The sequence below is a fragment of the Eptatretus burgeri genome, chromosome 5 (assembly GCF_056783735.1).
Source record: "Eptatretus burgeri isolate ZD-2024b chromosome 5, Ebu_testis_v1, whole genome shotgun sequence".
In the NCBI taxonomy this organism is placed as follows: domain Eukaryota; kingdom Metazoa; phylum Chordata; class Myxini; order Myxiniformes; family Myxinidae; genus Eptatretus; species Eptatretus burgeri.
The window spans coordinates 79,470,409-79,492,158 of record NC_140965.1 but is presented as its reverse complement, the minus strand read 5'-3'; the positions used below and the strand labels follow the sequence as shown (position 1 = coordinate 79,492,158).

The window sequence follows — 21,750 nt, the reverse complement described above, 5'->3', positions numbered from 1 at the left end:
GTAGTTATCTGTGTCTGGCGGCCTCAGGACCGGGCGTTCGGAATGGACCCAAGTGCTTCCCCTCCTAGCAAGCCTCGAACCCCGGATCTGCAACATATTTTGGAAGCAGGGGATGGTTTACACGCCGGCCCCTCTATGTTCGTCGTGAAACCAAGCAATCATCCGCACTTGGGCGGTTTGCCAAGCAGATTGTACACGCTCCCGGATGTGCCGTGATTTGCACACCGAGCCTCGTGGGGCCCGGCGTGGATTCCAAATTCATGATAACTTTTCCACGCTCCAGACCAGAACACATCCACACGCTTAATTTGTTGCTCGTGGAGGGCACTCTTCCCGTCAATCAAGCTAACACGTACTCCTGTCTGTGTCGGTGCATGTCCCACACTCTTGAATTCCACACCAATCGTTCCAGGTATGCACTCCATCAAACTCGTTTTCTGCACATCCATGCCTCTCATCACTCCAAGAAACCACAGGTCCTTTATTCCCCCCAAGCTCGACACACACCCATTTGCACCATGCACCCATGGCAGCTCACACCGTATTATGAGACCTCAAGGTGAACCAGGAATGAGTCCAGTCAAGGTATCCTCTCCACCTGCAATGCATTATCTTGATCTTTAAGCCTTGTTTCAACACATTCCATCAATTCTGCCTTCATTTGCTTTACCCCCTCCACCGTCTCCACTTGTTCTTCCTTCACGTTATCTATCTCGTCTCTTATCTTTATTATCTCCCGCTTGGCCCCCTCAAGTTCCTCTTCTAGAATTACTTTCGTGTCTCCTATAGTCTTTTATTTTCCGTTCCCTCGTCACTATACGTTCCTTTATTTGTCGTTCTTTTGTTTCTATCATTTGTCCCATCTCTACTTTCTGGGTCACCTTGTTGTGTCTCACCTTACATTCCTTCTTGATTGCTATTAATTACCCCTTGGTTTCTTTCTGGGCCTTTTTCAATTATTTTATCACCTCTGTATTACCTCCTATTTCTATTCTTAGTTATTCCTGCCCTTCCTTAACTCCTTTTATCTCAATCTATATTTTATCTGTCATTTTGGCCTGACCCGCCTTCATCTCTTCCCGGACACCGTCCACACACCTCCTTACTCTATTCACCTCATCCCGTAGAGCTTGAAATTTCAATGCCACATCATCACCCATTGCCTTCAACGCTTCCTGTCCCACATCCAGTTTGTTGCCCATTGGTTCCAGTCTGTTGCCCATCACTTTGATGCCATGCCTTAAGCCATCACCCATCACCTTTGACAACACCTCTCCTGCATCCATTTTGTTGCCCATCACCTCCAGCCCTAACTCCATCTTTGCCATCATCTGTCTCATGAACAGCATCATCAGATCGTTGCCGGACTGCGATGGTGATGCCGATCTGTCATCCTGCGCAATGTTTTCCAGGGAACGGGGGTGGAAGTCTTTGAGCTCTGTTGGTATTTCCATGGTGCCCCGACTGCACCCTCTCCCTCAATGTCATTGTCATATACAATTCCCTGTACCATAGGTTCCTCCCCACAAACCATGCTCATCAAAACCCACCTGGAGGATCTGCTCGCATTGGTCGAACAGAGCGACACAATTACTTTTTGAACTAAAATTCTAGCGAACCAGCTCTTATAGTAGGGCAACTTAGCATAACAATTGTGCATTTTGTGAGGAAAGCACCAAATTTGGCACACTAGTAGCCTATCATATTATGAACAGATTTGGATATTGGGCCATCTCAAAATTTTTGATGGCAGTGGAAAATGGCTGCCACAGCCATCAGCGGCTGAATTTGAGATGGCCCAATATCCAAATCTGTTCATAATATGAGAGGCTACTAGTGTGCCAAATTTGGTGCTTTCCTCACAAAATGCACAATTGTTATGCTATATTTAGCTAAGTTGCCCCACTATAATAATATTGGGGGTGCACTCATCCCGCTCAAATTTTTGGGGACCAAATCCCGCTCCCGGCACCAAATTTGTTGCAGATCCAGGGTTCAAGGATTGCCACGAGAGGAGGAAGAACTTGGGTCCCTCCCAAACGACTCCTGAGACCAGCCGTCCACAGGTGAGGTATCACGCAAAGTAGTGCAACCCTGTCTGGATTGGCCGTGCCAATCGGCATTTGTGGTTGCTTGGCAAACTGCCGGTGCGTGGTTATGTTTCCCTCATAGTTCCATGCTGACGTCACCTTAGACACCGTTGCTCATGAAACATCAGCAAGTTGAGCTGTCTGTCACTGAAGCTCCTGCCAAACACACCCCAAAAATCCCCCTTCTCTCAGTCACTAAGGTCTCCTCTTGCAGCCATGTTAGCCATTACTTATAGGCAATTGGGCTTGTGCAGCATCGTTGATGTGCCCCTCAGAATGCTGGGATGTTGTATGTATAATTAATACATGCGCCACACCTGTGTGGAAGCCTTTGTTTTCAATATACTTGGTGTCCCTCATTTACTTAGGTGTTTCCACTTTTTGTCCACTACCTGAATGTCTTGATGTACCTGCAAAAGAATACATTGAAAGGCAGGGGCCTTTCACTCAGAGAGTAGTTAATGGATGGAATGTCTCCTTGGAAAAGTAGTAGTAGCAGAAACAACAGATAAGTTTAAATTGGAATTGCATAGGTACCTGGAAGTATTGGAGATAGGCCATGGGCCAGATATGGTCCATGTGCACCCCCCCCCCCACAACCCTTCGACCCCATATTTTTTCTAAAGCCTTAGGGTCCCCTGAGCATAATTCATCTGGTAACAGTGAATAAACTTGGACTCACCATCCATTTTCCAACCATATCTGACGGTACCCTCAAAATGTCAACTTTTCTTCAGTTTCGCACATAAAAAATCTCCTGACTGATAAGATCTCTGCAGTTGCCCAATAAGCATTAACATTAACAAATTACATATCAAATGAAAGATTATCACATGCAGATTTTCAAAATAGAGTCATCTGTCAAATTTAATAGCGTTATGTTTGTCCCAAGAAGTGATGAAGAGGAGTACCTCGCCTTTCCTTTTGACAACCCAGATTCAACTCAGATATCTGAAATAATAACGCATATTCATGCTCATTTTACCTGACACAAACAAATAAATATTTCTATGATGTCACAAATTTTACTACCTTTCTATTGATACCAAAATTGTCCCACACCAACTAAAGATGTATCAGGTATTACGTCTTAAACACAAGTACATCACTGTTGCAACACCCAACATGTTGTCACCAGTAAGACGTAAGACTGAGAAAATATGCCTTACTTCACATAAAGAATATAAATTATGTTTATTTAAGAAAAACAATTGAAACTTATTATGTATGTCATGTCCACAAAATGTTATTGTGCATGGATTACGCATAATATTCATTATCGCTGTCGTCATCACTCTCCAATGCCTGCTCTATATCATCAAATGCATCCATATCTGAATCCTCATCAGAGTCAGTGTCGTCAGGTGTGACTTCAGCAATGTCAGCCAGTTGCCATGGGAGGACATCTCCTTCATACCACAGAGGATCAAGGTTACCATCCTTTTCCTCCTAACCATGTCCCTGACTGGTCTTCGGAATCTGTGGTTGTGGAATATGCGCGGTCTTCCAAATCCGTACTTGGTGGTTTACTCTCCGAATGTGCTGGTTAAGAGCTCGCTTACAAGGCGGTAAGTTAGCCATATCCACATTCCAGTCATTAACCATCCCATAACGGAGTACAAAACTGTACAAGAATGCTTGCATGCTGCTGAAGAGGCGGCCAGAGAAGTTGGACAGCCTTATGTCATTACTACATTTGACTTGGGAGTTTGCATGAAGGCCGACCCATTAGTGTGGAACTCACCAGACAAGTATGAGAGCCACATAATTCGAATTTGCACATTCCACCTCGTATGTGCTTGTATGAAGATGATTGCCAAAAAGATGGCTGGGTCTGGGTTAGCAGATGGTCTCCTCGAAGCAGGACTAATCAGTGGAGGATCTTTGGGTGGTGTGATGTTGAGGAGGCACTACGACAGAGCTCTACATTGTCACAAGATTATGTTGGAATGTCTTGAAAGATTGCTCATAGAGGAGTACCTCAAAGATAAAAGCACCGATGATCTGTTCTTGTCCTTCTCTGATGAATCATCAGATAAGCTACGTGCTCTAGTAGATTCCCGCAGCCAAGATACTTTGAGTGCTGTCTTGATGGACAATTCCTTTGTCCAATTCATCGAGCAGTACGCAGAATTCAAAAAAGGAGTCGCAAATGGACGTTTGGGGAAGACTGCCCAGCTGTGGTTGTCATACATGGACCATGTCTGTTTAATTCTATCACACCTTGAAGCCGTAAAGACAAACAACTTTCTTTTGTATGCTGCATCCATCATTCGCATGATGTCTCTCTTCTTCAGTTTCGGTGGACAGAACTATGCAAGGTATCCGACATATTTATCTGTGTTCATAGCTAATATAGACAACTCACACCCAGGGACGGTATCACCGATCAAGAGAGGAGCTATCAGTGTTGCACGCTCCTTTATCCCTGGCAATCGTTGTGCAATGGATAAAACCATGGAGGAGACCTTCATGAGGCACACTAAGTCATATGGTAGTGCTGGAACCAGTGCAGCAGGTACATCTTGACTACTCACCAACTACCAGGCCTACCAGAGATGGGTTAGGACAACACATGCAAGGTCTCTTTATGTTGATGCTGCACTTGGAATGGCTCACATGTTGGACAGTGGAGAGGGAACAAAGCATCGTGATACACGTCCGACAGAGGTCACAAAAGGAGAGAAGTTGGTGAAAAGGGCCAAAGATGCCATCGGAAGTTTTCTTAATCCTTTCAATATAGAGACAAATGATCAATTGTTGATACTCTCATCAGGAAGTGCTGCATCTGATGCTGTTTCAGACGATGTTCTAAAGGCTGACGCTGTTGGTGAAAAAGCACGGGATGAATTTATTGAAGCTCGACTGAAGAATAGTAAAGATTTCTTTGAGCCTGTGAAGACACTGAACCTCAAAACTCTGAGTGACATGAACAAGGTATCTAAGATGAAGACAACCAAGAATAATGTCATACAGTACAAGCAACAGGGTAATGTAGCCTTTCAACTCTTTGTAAAGTCACAAAACCAGGGCTTACAAGTCGATATGAAAGAACTGTTGACATATCCATTAACTCCCGTACCATACGGCATCGCGACAGCTGATGGATATCTTGCTAAGACTGACAAAGCAAAGGCATTTCAAAACCTGATCAAGGATTGTAATGATGCTGATGTACCACCAACCAATGAAACATTGACTCTGTATGATGGCAATGCTTGCTTCTTTTACCTGAAAGAAATACCAAGCAATTTTAGTCAGATCTCTTACAAAGTGTTTGATATCATTGGAAAAACAGGAGATGTGGTATTTAGCACTGATCAATATTTGCCTGATTCAGTGAAGTCGATGGAGAGGCGACGTCGGGGCTGTGGAGAAAAGCTTTTACTTTCAGGTGAAGCCACGAAGAGACCACCTGATTGGAAATTGTTCCTGTCAAATGATGAGAACAAGATACAGCTCATCAAACTTCTGCTTAGGCTCTGGAGTGGTGATAACTATGCATCAAGGTTGCATGGAAGGCGAGTGATCTTTGTATGTGAGGGCATCGCATATTTGCTCACGTCTACTGATGGACAAACAACAATTAGAGAGGAGCTACCACTGCTGACATCAACCCAGGAAGAAACTGACGCTCGTACGATACTGTATGTTCAGTATGCTCGACTCAGAAAATATCAATTTGTCCGAGTGAAAAGTCCAGACTCAGATGTATTTTTCATCCTATTACACTATGCTGCCTCTGTTCATGGTACAACTGTCCTGTTTGACACAGGCAAAGGCAACAAGCAGAGGATGGTAAATGTCAGTGAACGAGCTACAGATTTTGGCCAGGAAAAGCGCACAGCTCTCATGGCACTCCATGCTTATAGTGGCTGTGACACCACTAGTGCCTTCCGAGGAATTGGCAAACTTAAACTTGTGAAAACTCTTCTGCGTTTTCCAAAACATATCTCTACTCTGGAGAAACTGGGCGATGCTTGGGATATTCCTGATGAGCCCATTGATGAGTTGGACACCTTCACGTGTGCCATGTACGGTAGAGCGTCAAAGGTGTCAAAAGTTGATGATCTGCGACTCATTCGTATAAACGAGCTCTGTGCCAGGCAAAGTCGTCTTGTGCCTTCAGGGAATGTGGATATGGCTAACTTACCGCCTTGTAAGCGAGCTCTTACCCAGCACATTCGGAGAGTAAACCACCAAGTATGGATTTGGAAGACCGTGCATATTCCACAACCACAGGCCAGTCAGGGACATGGTTGGGAGGAAAAGGATGGTAACCTTGATCCTCTATGGTATGAAGGAGATGTCCTCCCACAGCAACTGGCTGACATTGCTCCAGTCACACCTGATGAGGATTCAGATATGGATGCATTTGATGATATAGAGCAGGCATTGGAGAGTGATGACGACAGCGATAATGAATATTATGCGTAATCCATGCACAATGACATTTTGTGGACATGATATAATAAGTTTCAATTGTTTTTCTTAAATAAACTTATAATTTATATTCTTTATGTGAAGTAAGGAATATTTTCTGAGTCTTATGTCTTACTGGTGACTACATGTTGGGTGTTGCAACAGTGATGTACTTATGTTTAAGACGTAATACCTGGTACATCTTTAGTTGGTGTGGGACAATTTTGGTATCAATAGAAAGGTAGTAAAATTTGTGATATCATAGAAATATTTATTTGTTTGTGTCAGGTAAAATGAGCATGAATATGCGTTATTATTTCAGATATCTGAGTTGAATCTGGGTTGTCAAAAGGAAAGGCGAGGTACTCCTCTTCATCACTTCTTGGGACAAACATAACGCTATTAAATTTGACAGCTGACTCTATTTTGAAAATCTGCATGTGATAATCTTTCATTTGATATATAATTTGTTAATGTTAATGCTTATTGGGCAACTGCAGAGATCTTATCAGTCAGGAGATTTTTTATGTGCGAAACTGAAGAAAAGTTGACATTTTGAGGGTACCGTCAGATATGGTTGGAAAATGGATGGTGAGTCCCAGTTTATTCACTGTTACCAGATGAATTATGCTCAGGGGACCCTAAGGCTTCAGAAAAAATATGGGGTCGAAGGGTTGTGGGGGGGGGGGCGGGTGGGTGCACGTGGACCATATCTGGCCCATGGCCTAAGATAGAAGGCTATGGGGATATTGGCTAGATATTTAGGTAGCTCGTGTATGGATGGGGGATTGCTTGCGTGAGCGGAGCATTGTGTATGGGGGGCTCTCGTCAAGGGGAAGTGTGGGGTTGATGCGTTTCTCACACAAGAATCCCTTTCACTCACCCCAAAGAAAAAAAGAAAAAAAACCCACGAAAAACAAGAAAAAAACGAAAACAAAAAAATATTTGAAATAAAAACTGCTTTTAGTGAGGCAACTTAGCATAACAATTGTGCATTTTGTGAGGAAAGCACCAAATTTGGCACACTAGTAACCTATCATATTATGAACAGATTTGGATATTGGGCCATCTCAAAATTTTTGATGGCAGTGGAAAATGGCTGCCACAGCCATCAGCGGCTGAATTTGAGATGGCCCAATATCCAAATCTGTTCATAATATGATTGGCTGCTTGTGTGCCAAATTTGGTGCTTTCCTCACAAAATGCACAATTGTTATGCTATATTTAGCTAAGTTGCCCCGCTATTTTTAACACCTGGGGTCTTCCACCCCACGGGGTCGAAGCGCCACTCGCGTTCTCTCTTTTATTGTGTACAATTCATTTGAATGTCTATTTCTCCATTATTCGTGAACAGAATTCGATGAAAATTGACAGGTATATACTAGACACCTATGTGCAGGTACTAACTGAGCCCAAAGTGCGATTCCTGCCCTTTTGGCCTATTTTCTTAAAATTGTTATTTCTAGGTTTTTAGTGGACGGAACCGAACCAAACTTGACAGGTATATTCTAGAGACCATTCCCCAGGCATTACCTGATCCCAAAGTGCGATTCCGGCCCTTTGGGCTGAGAAACGGCCCTTTCGGTCCATTTTCTTAAAATTGCTATTTCTCGGTTATTCATGAAAGAAACCGGACAAAATTTGACAGGTATATTCTTGAGCTCTCTCTGCAGGCAGTAACTGAGCCCAAAGTGAGACTATGGCCCTTTGAGCCGAGAAACGGCTATTTGTCCATATTCTTAAAAAAAATATATTTTTAATGTGCTGGGCGATGCCCAACGCAAAATTAAGTCGGAAATGATGATATGAAACTAGCCTCACTCTTGTGAGGGGTTCTGGTTTCTTTTTCTGATGCAATGAAAATCTTACCAAATTTCAAAACTATCTGTCGTCCGTTTTATCGCTCACCTGAGAGTTGTACAAATGAACTCCCACGGGGTATGTTCACAATTCGAACTTGTTTTTTATTGTGAAAATAACTATATTTCCCCTTTTTTATTTTGCCCCCCTGGATGTACCACTGTCTTATCCACATTCCTCTCCTCACTCCCCCAATAAAATTGCATCGTTTCATGGATGAAATTGGTCTGGCATTGATGTAGTGCAAGCATTCTGGGCCGAATAGCCTCCTCCTGCATATACTTATGTAAAAGCAAGACAACACCCAAGTCAGACTAGCATGTTTATTCCTCTGAGAAAAGAGAAAATATCAGATGCTTCTAACTTGAGTTATGGTCTGCAAAATAATTTAATTGAAAGATTATCATTTTTGATTTTTGAACCACAACCTAATCACAGTTCACCTTTGTTATACAGTCCATACTTGTACCAAGTTTGGTTGAAATCCTTTCAGTGGTTCATAAGTTATCATGGTCACAAAAATGATGGTGGACGGACAGACGGACGCACAACCAAAAAACATTTTGTCTCCAAGCCTCCCTGCAAAGGCACAACTCGTACATAACTGCTCAAATCTATCCATCCGGGTTCTTCCCGACATCTTTGATCCTTGTTCCTTTCTCCTTCACGCTTTTCTACTTTTTCACATTTCTCTTTATTCGTGCTAATTATTGCTTTTCCCTTTTCCTCTATTTTACCTCTCTTTTACCCTGAGTTTCTTTTCTGTTATGTGTCTATGGTGATGTGAATTCTTACAAAAATGATTTTTAATATATACATATCCAAGGCTCGCTTGGCTGCCCCTACATGGGTTTGAGGGTAGAGGGGAAGCAGCTGAAACCCAAATCCTATCCAGGTTCCTCCTGATGACTCAAGTGCAATATTTAGTCTTATTTGATAAGGCTTCCTCAAAGAAAAAAAAAAATTCAAACTATATCTAACATTGTTCATCTTCCCTTGCTCCTGACCTCCGCCAATCCACCATGATGTTTTTCAAGTGTTTAAAACTGCAGTGACTGCAAAAATTAAATCTGCAGCAAACTTTTATTATTCACCAAAAAACATTTGGTAACACACATTACACGAGTGAAGGGGGTGGTTACATGTGGATTCGGTATGCAATATCACATGAATTTCTATTTTCAGGTCGAAGTATTACAACACAATTAGGATTGTGCCAAAAGGTTTGGGTGGGTTGGACACTGAAAACATTTGAGTGGTTGTAACTTAACTTGTACTTTATAAAAATCAGAGTACTGCAACTAAAAAAAAAAAAAAATCGATCATTTGAGGGTATTTGTCCATAATCGCATTCCCTGCTTTAATGCATGTGCTGAAAATCAAGATTGAGGAAAACAAGATAACGAAGAGGATGGAAAAGCATATAATACTGATAATTTTGATCAACAAAAAGTCAAGTCTGTTGAGATTTACAAACAATTATTTGCACAGAATGGTGATTGTCTTTCAAGGTTTGTGAATACAAACAACAGTCCATTTCAAATTTGAACCACCCCATGTATTTCTGGACAGGGCCTGTGTGACTTAGGGTTGGGGTAATGGACATCACTCATTTGTCCTGGCCACGACAATATTTATACATCGATCCAAATGGTGTCTCCAAGATGTTCGGGTTAGGGACCATTGAATTGGTACCCATACTCAGGTCAGGGACCAATTCCAAAGATCTACAGTCAGTTCCTTTGAAGAAAATAGTACCATGTATCCACTATGTCATGAATATCATATTGAATCGACACCACATGTTGTCACCATTCAGGTCAAAAAAGTCCAATGCCATACATACTTAAGAAGTGCAGGTGAAATTATTATTATTATTTTTTAGAAAGCTTGTGACTGTGGGTTCCAATTAATCATTTTAAATCCTTCCTCAAGGCAAGCAGGACATGACACCAAGATACAGTGGTCTCAATTGTTTGTAATTCCTTTATCAAAACAAGCGAACAAACACAAGGAAATAGCTACTCCGAGTAATAAAAAGAAAACTAAAAAACAAACAAAAAAAAAACTTCTTTTTTAGATGGGATAACCTCAGTAACAAAGTCAAGTGGATATAAACAAAATTTACTGTTCCCTGTTGACCAAAGGCTGTTGGTAAAACTGCAATTTTATTTTTTTTAAAGTTTAAATCTCAACAAAAATATGCACAAGAAAGTCGTGCCAACATTGGGAGCATGGCGTGCGATAGCTCCGATGTGTAATCACACAAACGAGACATTTCAGACTCTCGTTCATCTTTGGTTGCTTCACAGACAACGGCGATTACCTTCTTTGGCAGCAGCAATGGTACCATAGCAGCGAAAGTACGCTATCTCAACGAGCCAAAGAAACCTATTACACCGATTTCTTGACAATTGACCATTCCATAGAGATTTCTTCGACAACACCATTCTCATTTTGCTTCCCCTTAAGGCATGAATAAAAAGAAGAAAGATTTAAATTCAATTGAAGAATTTTAACGAGAGACAAAACTTTTTCGATGCTCAAGCATTGCTGCATATAAAAAAGGCAGTTGTTGTACATGTGCAGAACAGTGCTCATCAACTTCAAGAGTGGAATGTTACAAAACAAACACACCTGCAACAAAAACGTTAAACAGACGTTTTGACATTTTATCAAAATATTTGAATTCACTTCTCGTGCAGAAATCTAACTTTTTCCAATAATAATAAAAAAATCCCTTTGATCTTTCCACTATCGGTGAAAAATGAATGTGTTGGTCCAGCATATGAGAGCCAGTTCCAAAAGTATTTAGGATGGTTCAAAATGAACTGTGAAGGCTGTGTAAGAAATGCTTTGGTGACCACCACACGTTGTAAAGAATTCTTGCTCATCCACCTGCCCGCCCCCAACCCTAACCCCACCAAGTAGCAGCACAAGGCTACCACTACCAGAAAGGAAAGTGGCAAAATGGAGACTTCATCGAAACTTTGGATGAACAAAGGTGACGAACCATTGAAGGCAGATTATCAGTAATAAGTTCCCTGATATTTTAAGGTAGAATAGAAGCATAATCAGGAGGACCATCTTTCAACTGTCCGCAAGGAAACTTCAGTAGTTCTCCACCAGTCACCGTGATAGGCTCGCTCTGCAATTAAATACGAATACGTGTTGGTCATTGAACCTTATCATGACTCAAGGTCAAAGCACCCACATTTATTTTGCAGCAAGTACAGTATTTATGCTGTCGGTAAACACTTTACGTTTCCAAATTAAACAAAACCGGTTTCAAGTCTGTCGGTTTCCTCGCCCATTGAAGAAACCACCACCAGATTACAAATACAAGTACAAGAGAAGATATCAGATTTGCCTTATTCATAAACAGCATGGAATAAAAAGTGTATTTCTCCTTTTAATTTCAACAGATTCAGAGAAGCTTTTTGCACACATCTTTGGTAAAAGTATGTAACACCATACTGATAACAGTTTATCTTTGTTATCAAATTATACAGGTCACCAAAAGCATCCACAGCATGTATACAAACCAAGGGTAATGGTGGGAGTGGGAGGGGGGTCAGGTTTACCTCCGTTAACACGATGAACATATCAATTAGGTTTGGAACGTTCACCAAAGGTTTAACAAACTGTTGAATGTTTATTTTTTTTTTCATTCTTGTCCAAAATGCAACACGTTTTCAGGCTGTTGCTTTAACATTTTAGCCAATCGGTGTCACCAGAGACACTAATGGCGTGTATGGACCTGGGAGCAGCATGTCAACCTCAACCTGATGTGTCGACACCTTCAGCAACAAGAGGGTTGGAGCCATATTGCATCGAGTTAATGATGGACTATATGAATGAAATTGGCCAATATGCTGTTAAAATATGATGCCAGGGGAGCTTCTCCAGATAAAGAATAGGATGCTATTCACTCTCCAAAATAAACCAAATGATTGGGCAACAAGAATCCACTTTTATCATCTCTAACTAAACAGTCTTTGTGCGATTTTACTGCAGATACCTTGTTGATCGATTAATCATAGTCACCAAAAACGTTGCATTCGATTGCTTTTGTGACAGGCGGGTCTCATTCATTTTGTTGCCTTTTGTGCCAAACGACATGACAAATCTCCTGAACAGCAGTGAAACCCTCACACTAAATACAGTTGAGTCACATGGAGGGCCTTATTGAGCTGCACCACATACAAATGGTAAACCCACCAAAAACCCCAAATTGCAATTCTGGCACCATCCAACATGACACGCTACATACAGGCTTCTCATTGGGTTAAAATTTTAAACGAGCAACTAGTGCACAGCATTTACCATCAGAATGTGCTGGCAGTAAGAACAGCCAAATGTGCCTACCCTGATTTTCCCAGATGCACACCAATTTCATTTAATTTTGCATATAAAGTTAAGATTGGTAGAGAAACAAAACATAGAACAGATCAGGACATACAGTATCAGAACAAAAGTAACAGTATAAAGAGATGGGGGTAGCACACCAACAGCAAGGTTCAGGAACAAAATGGAGGAAGACAAATAATGGGTGTGGGGAAGAATGAGGGGTAGGGCAGGATACATGGGGTGAACAAGATTGATACAGAAGCAAACTCTCAGCAAGGAAAAATTGGAAATTTTGAAAGAGCTTGGGGAGGGTTAATGGTGGGAGAAAAGATCATGGTTTTGGATGGTGTGTGATCTGAGATGGTGGAGAATGGTGTGTGAGATATGTGGCAGGTGGAATGGTGAATGTGTTAAGAAGAGCAACCTGAACTGAGTTCAGGCCATAGTGTTCTATGACAGCAACTGTGCCTTTACGCCAATTTCACGAGGTGATTATAACCGAAAGCGAGCAAATCTTGTTCACTGCTCTGTTGCAATGATTTGCTATTCTTATTACAAACACATTCAAAATCAATTCCTCTTTTGTCAAACAATATGGATCTCTAAAAATAGTTTCAGAAAATGGAACAATAATATCCAGAATTCCAGAATATGAAAATACCTCTCCACACCCCCCCCCCACCCCCACCAAAAAATAAGTATAAACAGGCAGCTTTAATTAGGAAGGCAATAATCATGCATCACATGAATTTCTTTTCACCAAAAAAATGAATAAGAAAGCTACAACAGCCACAATTTTTTCCTGTTATTTCCACAAATGAACCACGAGGAAATGCCACGCACACCGCCGAGAGGTAGATAATTGTAATACATAGTACAGATTGCTTGAGAAAACATTCAAAAATAATAAAATAAAATACATATATATAAAGGAGAAATTTTAGCATTTGGAGCTGTTTGTAAGTGTTACCAGAAGCTTAAAGCTCAAATTGGAAAAAAATTTAAAATACTGCGTATACTACGCAGGCATGTGTCAGTGACGTGGAGAACACCGGACCTCACGCAGGTTTAACCATTTGTACGTTTTAGGAAGGCTACGTTCAACACATGCTTAATGATTACATTGTGCTGATAAACGAAATTGAATAACTGGATCCACTTTGCCAATTGTTTTGTCTTGGCATATAAATTTTATAATTTACCACTTATAACTTGCTCAATGCAGGCGGTTCATGAATATTATACATTGTGTAAGGGAAGTGCCTTAGCCGAGTCGGCTCAACAACATTGTGCCAACACCAAAGTAAGTCATGTCAATTTTGTAACTTTTCCTTTCATGATAAACTTAGACACTGCACTTTTGTTACCTGGATATGAACTTGAGATTTTCACAAAACTAGCACAAGTGCAGAAGAGTTAACAGTAAAATTCAACAAAAAAAAGTAAAGTATGCAAATACTATATTGCACAAACAGAGAGCAAGGTGTTTCCCAGACTTACCTTGTGGAATGCCACAAGTGCAGAAAGCGTGGTGTGCTTCAGGTCCTCGCCGAAGAAAATGTAAGAGTCGCCGGAAGCATCGATGAGAAAGTGCTTGATGCAGCTAATATCCTTCAAGGAAAGTGCGTAGCCCCAGACACGGTCGCTCACCCGAAGCAGGAAGGAACCCTCGGTAGCACATTGCAGTAACCTCTCAGCCTCATCTCGCCCAATGATGCCTGCAGTGCAGACGTGCAGCAGTGTGTGACCATTTAACATCACAAATCAAAAGAACACTTTTCGAACAAAGGAACCAATTTTAAACAAAGGAAGACTCAAATCTGTACAACAGGGAGGAGGTCATATTGTAGTCCAATACCTGAGTTGATGTGCCTCGTCTTACAATGCAGGTAGCATAATTTTAAAAGATTTAGACAAGACATAATATGATATCGTTATTTATATGCAGCACTGATTTTATGGAGGGAGTTTATTTGGTAACACAAGTAACAATGCGTTGTTTGTTTGGGTGAATACTTTCACAAAAAGAAATGCCATTTGAATATCTTTACCCATTTGTAGAAAAAGCAAAGGAGTCATTGCATATCGTTATGCCCTTGTACATATACATATTGTTATGGTCATTGGATTTGGACCAACGTCGGATATTAAAGTAAGGAGTTGGAAAGACAAGAAGCAAACACTGAGCAGTTATCAATTCTCTATAAATAATGCTATATCCCCTGCGCCCATGAGACTTTTACGGATTACACAATGTAACTTACGGCCCAGTCCCTCACACACAGTATTAAAGGTAACAGTAAAATACTAATACCAAGACAGTATTAAGGTGGGTTTTCACAGGACACGCAAACGGTTCGCGAAGGATGCGAATGTCGAAAAAATGGCAAAGTCCAACATTCGTATTTTAGGCTCCAAAAGTTCGCCAAACATGCGCGGGGGTTCAGAAGTGTCGTCAATTGTTCGCAGGAGTCGTTTTTTGTTCGGCGGGAATTACAAACTTTTTTGAAAAAAACAGAAAATCCTTCACTACACGAGATGCTTGCATGGAGGGGCAATTGGTTTGTGGTGGTCGAATCGATGCAAGGGTATTAGGTGTCATAGGCAAGACTACAGATTTGGAAGTAACGCTCAGATACGAGTTGATGATCCCATCGAGCATGAACATAGAAAACAAAGCATTGTGACTGGATATAGTACTTGGGTACAAAAAGGAAAAGAGAAATGGCATTGATTATAATTGGTGTTTCAATACCCAGAAGTTTTGGCCTAAACAATGCACAAATCAAGAAAATGAGTGATTTCACTGTGAAGGACACATTCTAAGCCACGCTCGAGTCTGTGACTGATCAGTGACCCAGGCGAGATACTCTTTGAGTCTTGGGTGATTTCAATGCATCGTCTGGAACTGATAGAGATGGTTATGAGACACGTGCTTGTCCCCATGGGTCAGGAACTATGAACCAGAATAGCACTAAGTTCCTTGACTTTGCAAGGAGTATTCTTGGTATTCCAACGCTGGCGGTGTGGCAAAGGAGATTGACCATGTGCTTGTTGATGGTCGCTGGAAGATGATTCAGAACTGCAGGGTCTACCGGAGGGCTCAGTTCCTCAATACCGACCACAGGCTTGTTGTAGCAACTCTGAAGTTTCAGCTTAAATCCAGGAGAATGGTACCATCCCAGCCGAGGCTGAGAGGGGAGCTGAGGAGATTGCGAACAAGATGAGACGTGGTATTTGGGGGGGGGGGCATGGGTGCTTTGGGGAATCCTGAAGAGTTGTGAAGTGTCTTCAAGACCACCATCTTGATGTTGCCGGTGGATGTCTTAGAATCCACTGTTAAGTGAAGAACTATGTCTCCCAAGGGACACTGGATACCATTGAACAGAATTGGAGGGCCAGGCTTAATGGCAGAGCTGAGCTGTTCGGGGATTTGGGGTGTAAAACTGTACGTGCGCTGAGGGCAAACAAGGAGGTCTATGTGTGAGGAATACAAGAAGTGGTGGAGCATCACCCGTGGATAAATGATTCTCGTCCTGCTTACAGAGGAATTCGTGCATTGCATTACTCCAAGCCCATCCCTTGGTATACTACAGTTAGAGCGGAGGGTGGTGAGCTCTTGCCAGAGGAATCCAAAGTGAAGGCCTACTGGGCTGGTTACTTTAAGCGGCTGTCCCAGGCTGACCCACCGGCTGTTGAGTTGGATATCAGGGGTGTAACTATCCCTATTGCTGACCCTACAATTAACTGTGAACCACCTTCATTTGTGGAAACAGTCTGCGGTGAACCAGTTGAAATGGGGTAAAGCTCCTGGGATCTGTGGCATCCATGATGACCTTCTCAAGGCTGGTGGAAATGCTGTACTCATGATGTTTCATGCAGTTCTGTGCTCTGTTTGGAACACATCAATCCAACTGAATGGAAGAAGGGCCTTGTTGTCCCTCTCTGGAAAGAGAAGGGTGATTGCCAATACTGGAATATTTCCCGAGGGGTGACGCTGGTCTCAGCAAAGGGCAAGATCTTTGCTCGGATAACTATTGATAGGGTTTGCCATCATCTCCTTGAGCACCAGCACCCAGGGCAGTCAGGCTTTACACCAAAGAGGTCAGCAATTGACCATAACCATGCTCTTCGGGTCTTCACAGAGTGCAGATTAGTTTCAGCAGGGACTACTCAACCTGCGTTAATCTCCACAAAGCGTTCGATCTAGTGAATCCGGATGCCCTCTGCAGGATTCTTGGTCTTCATGGTGCCACCAAAACTGATCAATCTGATTTCTGAACTATATTCTGATACCCAGAGTGCTGTGAGATGTTGTGGTTCCATCTTCGACTTATTTACAGTTGTTCCTGGAGTTTGTCAGGGGGTGTGTACTGGTTCCCACACTTTTCAGCATTTGTATAGACTGGATTCTGGAGAGGATTTCAGAGAGATCAAGCTGTAGTGCATCGTTTCGGAATGTCAAGATCTCTGACCTTGATTTCACAGATGATTCAGTCATCTTTACAGAGACTCTAGATATCCTTATGTGGGCCCTCCAGGTGCTGAATGAGTCAGAGTTGCTGGAATTACAGGTTTCCTTGGTCAAAACCAAGATCAATGCTTTCAACGACATCTTGGATGCTGCTATCTTTTCTGTACCCGTTTGTGTTGAGGATATTGAGGTCATGGAGAGATTCACTTACCTTAAAAGTAATATTCATGTCTCCTCATGTTGTGAGCCAGAGATCGATAGGCATCTGGGTTGGACCTGGGGAGTCATGGATTCACTGGATTATGGGGTGTGGCACTGCTGGTACATGTGCAGGAAGACAAAAGTCCAAGTCTTTAAGTCCTTCGTCCTTCCAGTCTTGCTCTACGGATGCAACACTTCGACTCTGACCATGGATCTGAGACAGAGACTTAACTCCTTCGGTACCAGGTCTCTTCGGAGAATCCTCAGCTATCACTGGTCAGACTGTGTCCAACAAGCGGTAGCTGAGAGAGACTCAGATGAGATTTGCTGCCTGTATCATCCGTGAGCATCTGCTATGGCTGCATGGACATATGGCTCTTTTTCCTGACACTAATCCTGCTCACCAGATTCTCTTTTTGTGAGGAAGCCTCATGAGTGGAGGAGGCCAACGGACCGACCACGTGCCTCGTGGTTGCAGCAGATTGATCAACATCTCAAGGAGATGGGGATGAGCTAGGCATCTGCCTAGGGGATGGCCAGACCGAGGCCCCTGGAGTACTGGCGGAAAGTTGATGCAGCGATATGCTGCTCTGGCGCATGCTCCCATATCTGAACTGACTTCACGTTAGTCCTTCTGTTGGGAGCCATTTTACCTCACGTCCCGCAGAGCCTTTTATTTCATTATATTGGGTTAAAAAAAGAAAACCACTTTTATCTGAAAGATTTCCGATTTCACTAAAGATCGACATAATTATTTAGGTCATGAGTTCCGATCATCAAATATGGAATCGATATCGAACATCAGCTTTTAAAGCCTTAAAAAAATGCCATGATCAACTACCTTAACACAGATATACACCTTCACACAGATTTTGCCCAAGGTGGAAAACACCATTGGGGAGGCATGCAAATTAAGTCACTATAACCTCCATCGTGTGAACCTTAGTCATCCTGTCAGGTTTGGTTGAGATTTAATAAGTAACAACCAAATGTATCGCAGATAGACACACAGACACCAAATTGCGTATTTTAGTACGATTACCCTTGCCAGAGGAAAGGGAATTGCATTTGGGTCCATTTGTCTATTTTTGTTTGTCTGCACAAAATGTGCTAACGTAGGCCACAAATGTCACTTAGTGGTAGACGCTCTTTTTCTTTGTTTTTTTTTCAACCGAGTACCTCTGTACACATGAGTACATCTATAAAGTATATACATTTCGAATACAAGTACCTCTATAAAGTATTACGGTACAATTAGAATGTGAGTATGTAGATAAAATCGATACTAAAAAAATAATAAAAAGTCCGAGCGAGGGTATGCAATCTTTGATTGCTTGTTCTAGTTATGACTTGTAATACCCACACCCAGCAGGAACAGTGCTGCACAATTCAAATTTACATGGATAATTTACATGCCACTTATGCAGAATACACGGGGCAATTAATGTTTTTAACCTGCACTATAAACATTCCAGGTAAATTGCTGGAGGGAGCAGGTGTTGCTAGTGCATTAAAAATTGCAAGATACAGACGCGCATGTAAATTTCATCCTTTTTATTGTAAGATAGGAGTTGCCATGCATATGCTGCACCATTAAAAAATATATTTTATTTCCACTGAAACTCAAATTCCACCAACTGCACAGAGAAAGCACGAGAAAGCATCTGGAAGCCCTTGCAGGCTCCTCCTAATGAAAACCTAGAGAAGAAAAACATTTTGCATTCTACAAACTAGTACAGACTGGCCAATGATGCTCCCCATGCATGAGCATGTGATTTCTACACATACTGTAGCTTTGAATTTCTTGACTTTCAAAGATAAAATGTCATAAGGTAACCAAGTGAGAAATTATGATGAAAAAAAAACCAAAAAAAAAACCGAGGGAAGGATATTTGCACATAAATGCAAGGCCTTTCCGACAGTACAAACTTACAAGGTAAAATAAAGTAAGGTCAATATCAAGGTCCTCTACAATATGTATACAAGGTTACCAAGCATTTTGGCTTAATTTTATATCAACAGGCTCATAATTTTCACTTGGCTTCACAACTGGCTTACTTGGTTGCGCGTCGATGGGTTTGAGGGTTGTTGCTTGTTCGAATAACATTGGTAAATGCTTGTTCAAGAAATGGTTGAGGACATGTTCAACATCAGATTTTACAACTAAAATGGCCGCCAGTCAGCAGTCTTGGATGTGATCTCGAAAAAAAACAAAATGACGTGCTTATGTAAGCCATCATTTCTTATCTGTGTGCCAAGTTTGAACATCGGTAAATGCATGTGAAATAAATGGTTGAGGATGTATTCGACACTGGGTTTTTAAAAAAATGACGAAAATGGTCGCCAGTCAGCCATCTTGGATCAGATCTCGAAAACAAATAACGTGTGCCTATGTCAGCAATCATTCATTATCTGTGTGCCAAGTGTGAACATTGGTAAATGCATGGCTGATAAATGGTTGAGGACGTGTTTTACATGGGGGGGTTCAACCAAAAATGGCCACCAGTCAGCCATCTTGGATCGATGTTGAAAAAAAAAAACATGACGTGCTTATGTATACGATCATGTGTTGTCTGCGTCAAGTACAAATAAAATGGGTCCATACATGTCTGAGATATGGTTGCGGACGCACACGAAAATCGATACCAAATCCATAAGCCCCCGTTTTAGACTAAGTCCAATGGGGTAAATAAATCGGTGAGAGACGGGCATTTAAAAAAAATTTTTTTTTTAATTGGGAAGCATCGATTTTCCCCAAAGCAAGGAACCATGAATCATGAACCAAACAGTCTCATTATAATCAGTGCTGCACCCAAGGGAGCCTTCTTCAGTACTGAAGCATTGATCTTCCCCACAGCAAAGGACCACGACTTACAGACAAAGCTGTATACTAATTCGTGCTGCACCCCCACCCCCCACCCACTTCAACTCCATCCCAGCGGCGGCAACGATGCAGACCCACGAGAACTCCCGCATGGTCTTTGGGGTAAGCCCAGACTCGGTCTCACCTCTCCTTGATGGGACAGAATCGGCAAAACCCAGCAAGCTGCTAAGCAAGGCCAGCGTGCCAGAATGTGACCCATACGCTTGTCGATCTAGCCAACTACAGGATCCACTTGCGCAGCCCTTTGCCCCATCAAAATTGCCGTGTGCATGTTGTTGGTTGTTATCTCCGTTTGCAGGTTTGAGGAGAAAGAACGAAGTCCTTCCAGGACTCAAAATATCCACCTTCACTTCAGTAAGGGATCACAGTTCATAGACCAAGCTATTCAACTTTGCTGTTCTCGGAGTTTTGTTCCGAGGGCTCTTTTCAGGATAGTTACTGAACACTGGACTGTCTCCAATTGTAGTTCGTTTGTGGTACAATTCCCAGAGATGGTTTTCAAAATCTCAGTCAGGTTCTTCTTTATTATTCCTGTTGCTCCAATTATCACTGGTGGTACAATTTTGATGCTCTTCAGCTTCCAAGATCTCTTGATCTCATTTTTGAGGTCCTGGTATTTGGTCATTTTCTTCATTTCTGCATTATTTAAACCAAAATTGCTGGGTACTGATATCCCAATCAGCAATCCTGTCTTTTCATTTTTGTTCCTGAGAACAATGTCCGGTCATAAGGCTTTGTTTTCGATGTTCACGCTCAATGGGATCATCAGGTCGTACGTGAGCATAACGTCCTTATTTTCAATGATTGCCCTTGGTTCGTGTTTCCATGAGTTTTCTGGAACTGGGATGTTGAAATTTCTGCAGATATGCCAATGAATCACTTTGCATACTTTGTTGTGCCATTGTGTGTAAAGTTGTTCTGATAGTTTTTTGCATCCTGAAAGCAGGTGAATAGTACTTTCTGTTTCTGGGGCATTCCATGTCAAGTGTACACACCCTCCCGACACTAATACCTCATTTTCTCCCCATATGTTGGTCATTTATTCACTTGGGTGAAAAAACTCAAAATACCAACTTTTACACCTGTGGGCCCATTTTAGGGCCCCCCCAAATTTGGGCGCCCCCGGCTGCCCCACAATCTTCCAGAGGCCATATCACATAACAGGTTGTAGTGGTCCGATTTGGCTGATCTTGGTAATCAAAATGCTCGTAAAAACAAGATCTTTCGAATCGCGTAAAGTAAAATCACTCCAAAACAGTAATTCAAAAAGTTATAGTTTGGGTCGCCCTTTGACCTTGGGCCCCCGCTCCCCAGCCAAACCGATGGTCCCGATTTTTTTCGTGTGAGAAGACCCCTTCATATACTCCAACACCTTAGCAGAAATGAAAATGGGATCCCAATGGGTTCACGCATGGCAAAGATTTATGTTGGGGGACTCAGGTGCTGGACACACAATACGCCACAATACA

The 21,750-nt window shown here is 42.0% G+C and overlaps 2 protein-coding genes across 7 annotated transcripts in view; one reads left to right on the top strand and one right to left on the bottom strand.

Moving 5' to 3' along the window:
* The first annotated feature begins 4,628 nt into the window (after positions 1-4,628).
* Positions 4,629-10,783, top strand: LOC147026777 (uncharacterized). Its single transcript, XM_085883588.1, has 2 exons — positions 4,629-6,482; positions 10,685-10,783. Exons 1-2 carry the CDS (start codon positions 4,701-4,703, stop codon positions 10,781-10,783), a joined length of 1,881 nt encoding a protein of 626 aa, XP_085739714.1. The 5' UTR covers positions 4,629-4,700.
* Positions 9,437-21,750, bottom strand: part of SH2D4B (SH2 domain containing 4B) — a 100,602-nt gene continuing 88,288 nt past the window's right edge. For all 6 annotated transcript variants that reach the window (XR_015058499.1, XM_085882578.1, XM_085882579.1 and 3 more), the window contains 2 exons: positions 14,223-14,440; positions 9,437-11,520 (listed from right to left, as the gene is read on the bottom strand). Coding sequence is in view for 5 of the 6 variants with exons in the window: in XM_085882578.1 (XP_085738704.1) it covers positions 11,425-11,520; positions 14,223-14,440 (314 nt within the window). In the remaining variant the exon portion in view is untranslated. The remainder of the gene's footprint in view (positions 11,521-14,222; positions 14,441-21,750) is intronic.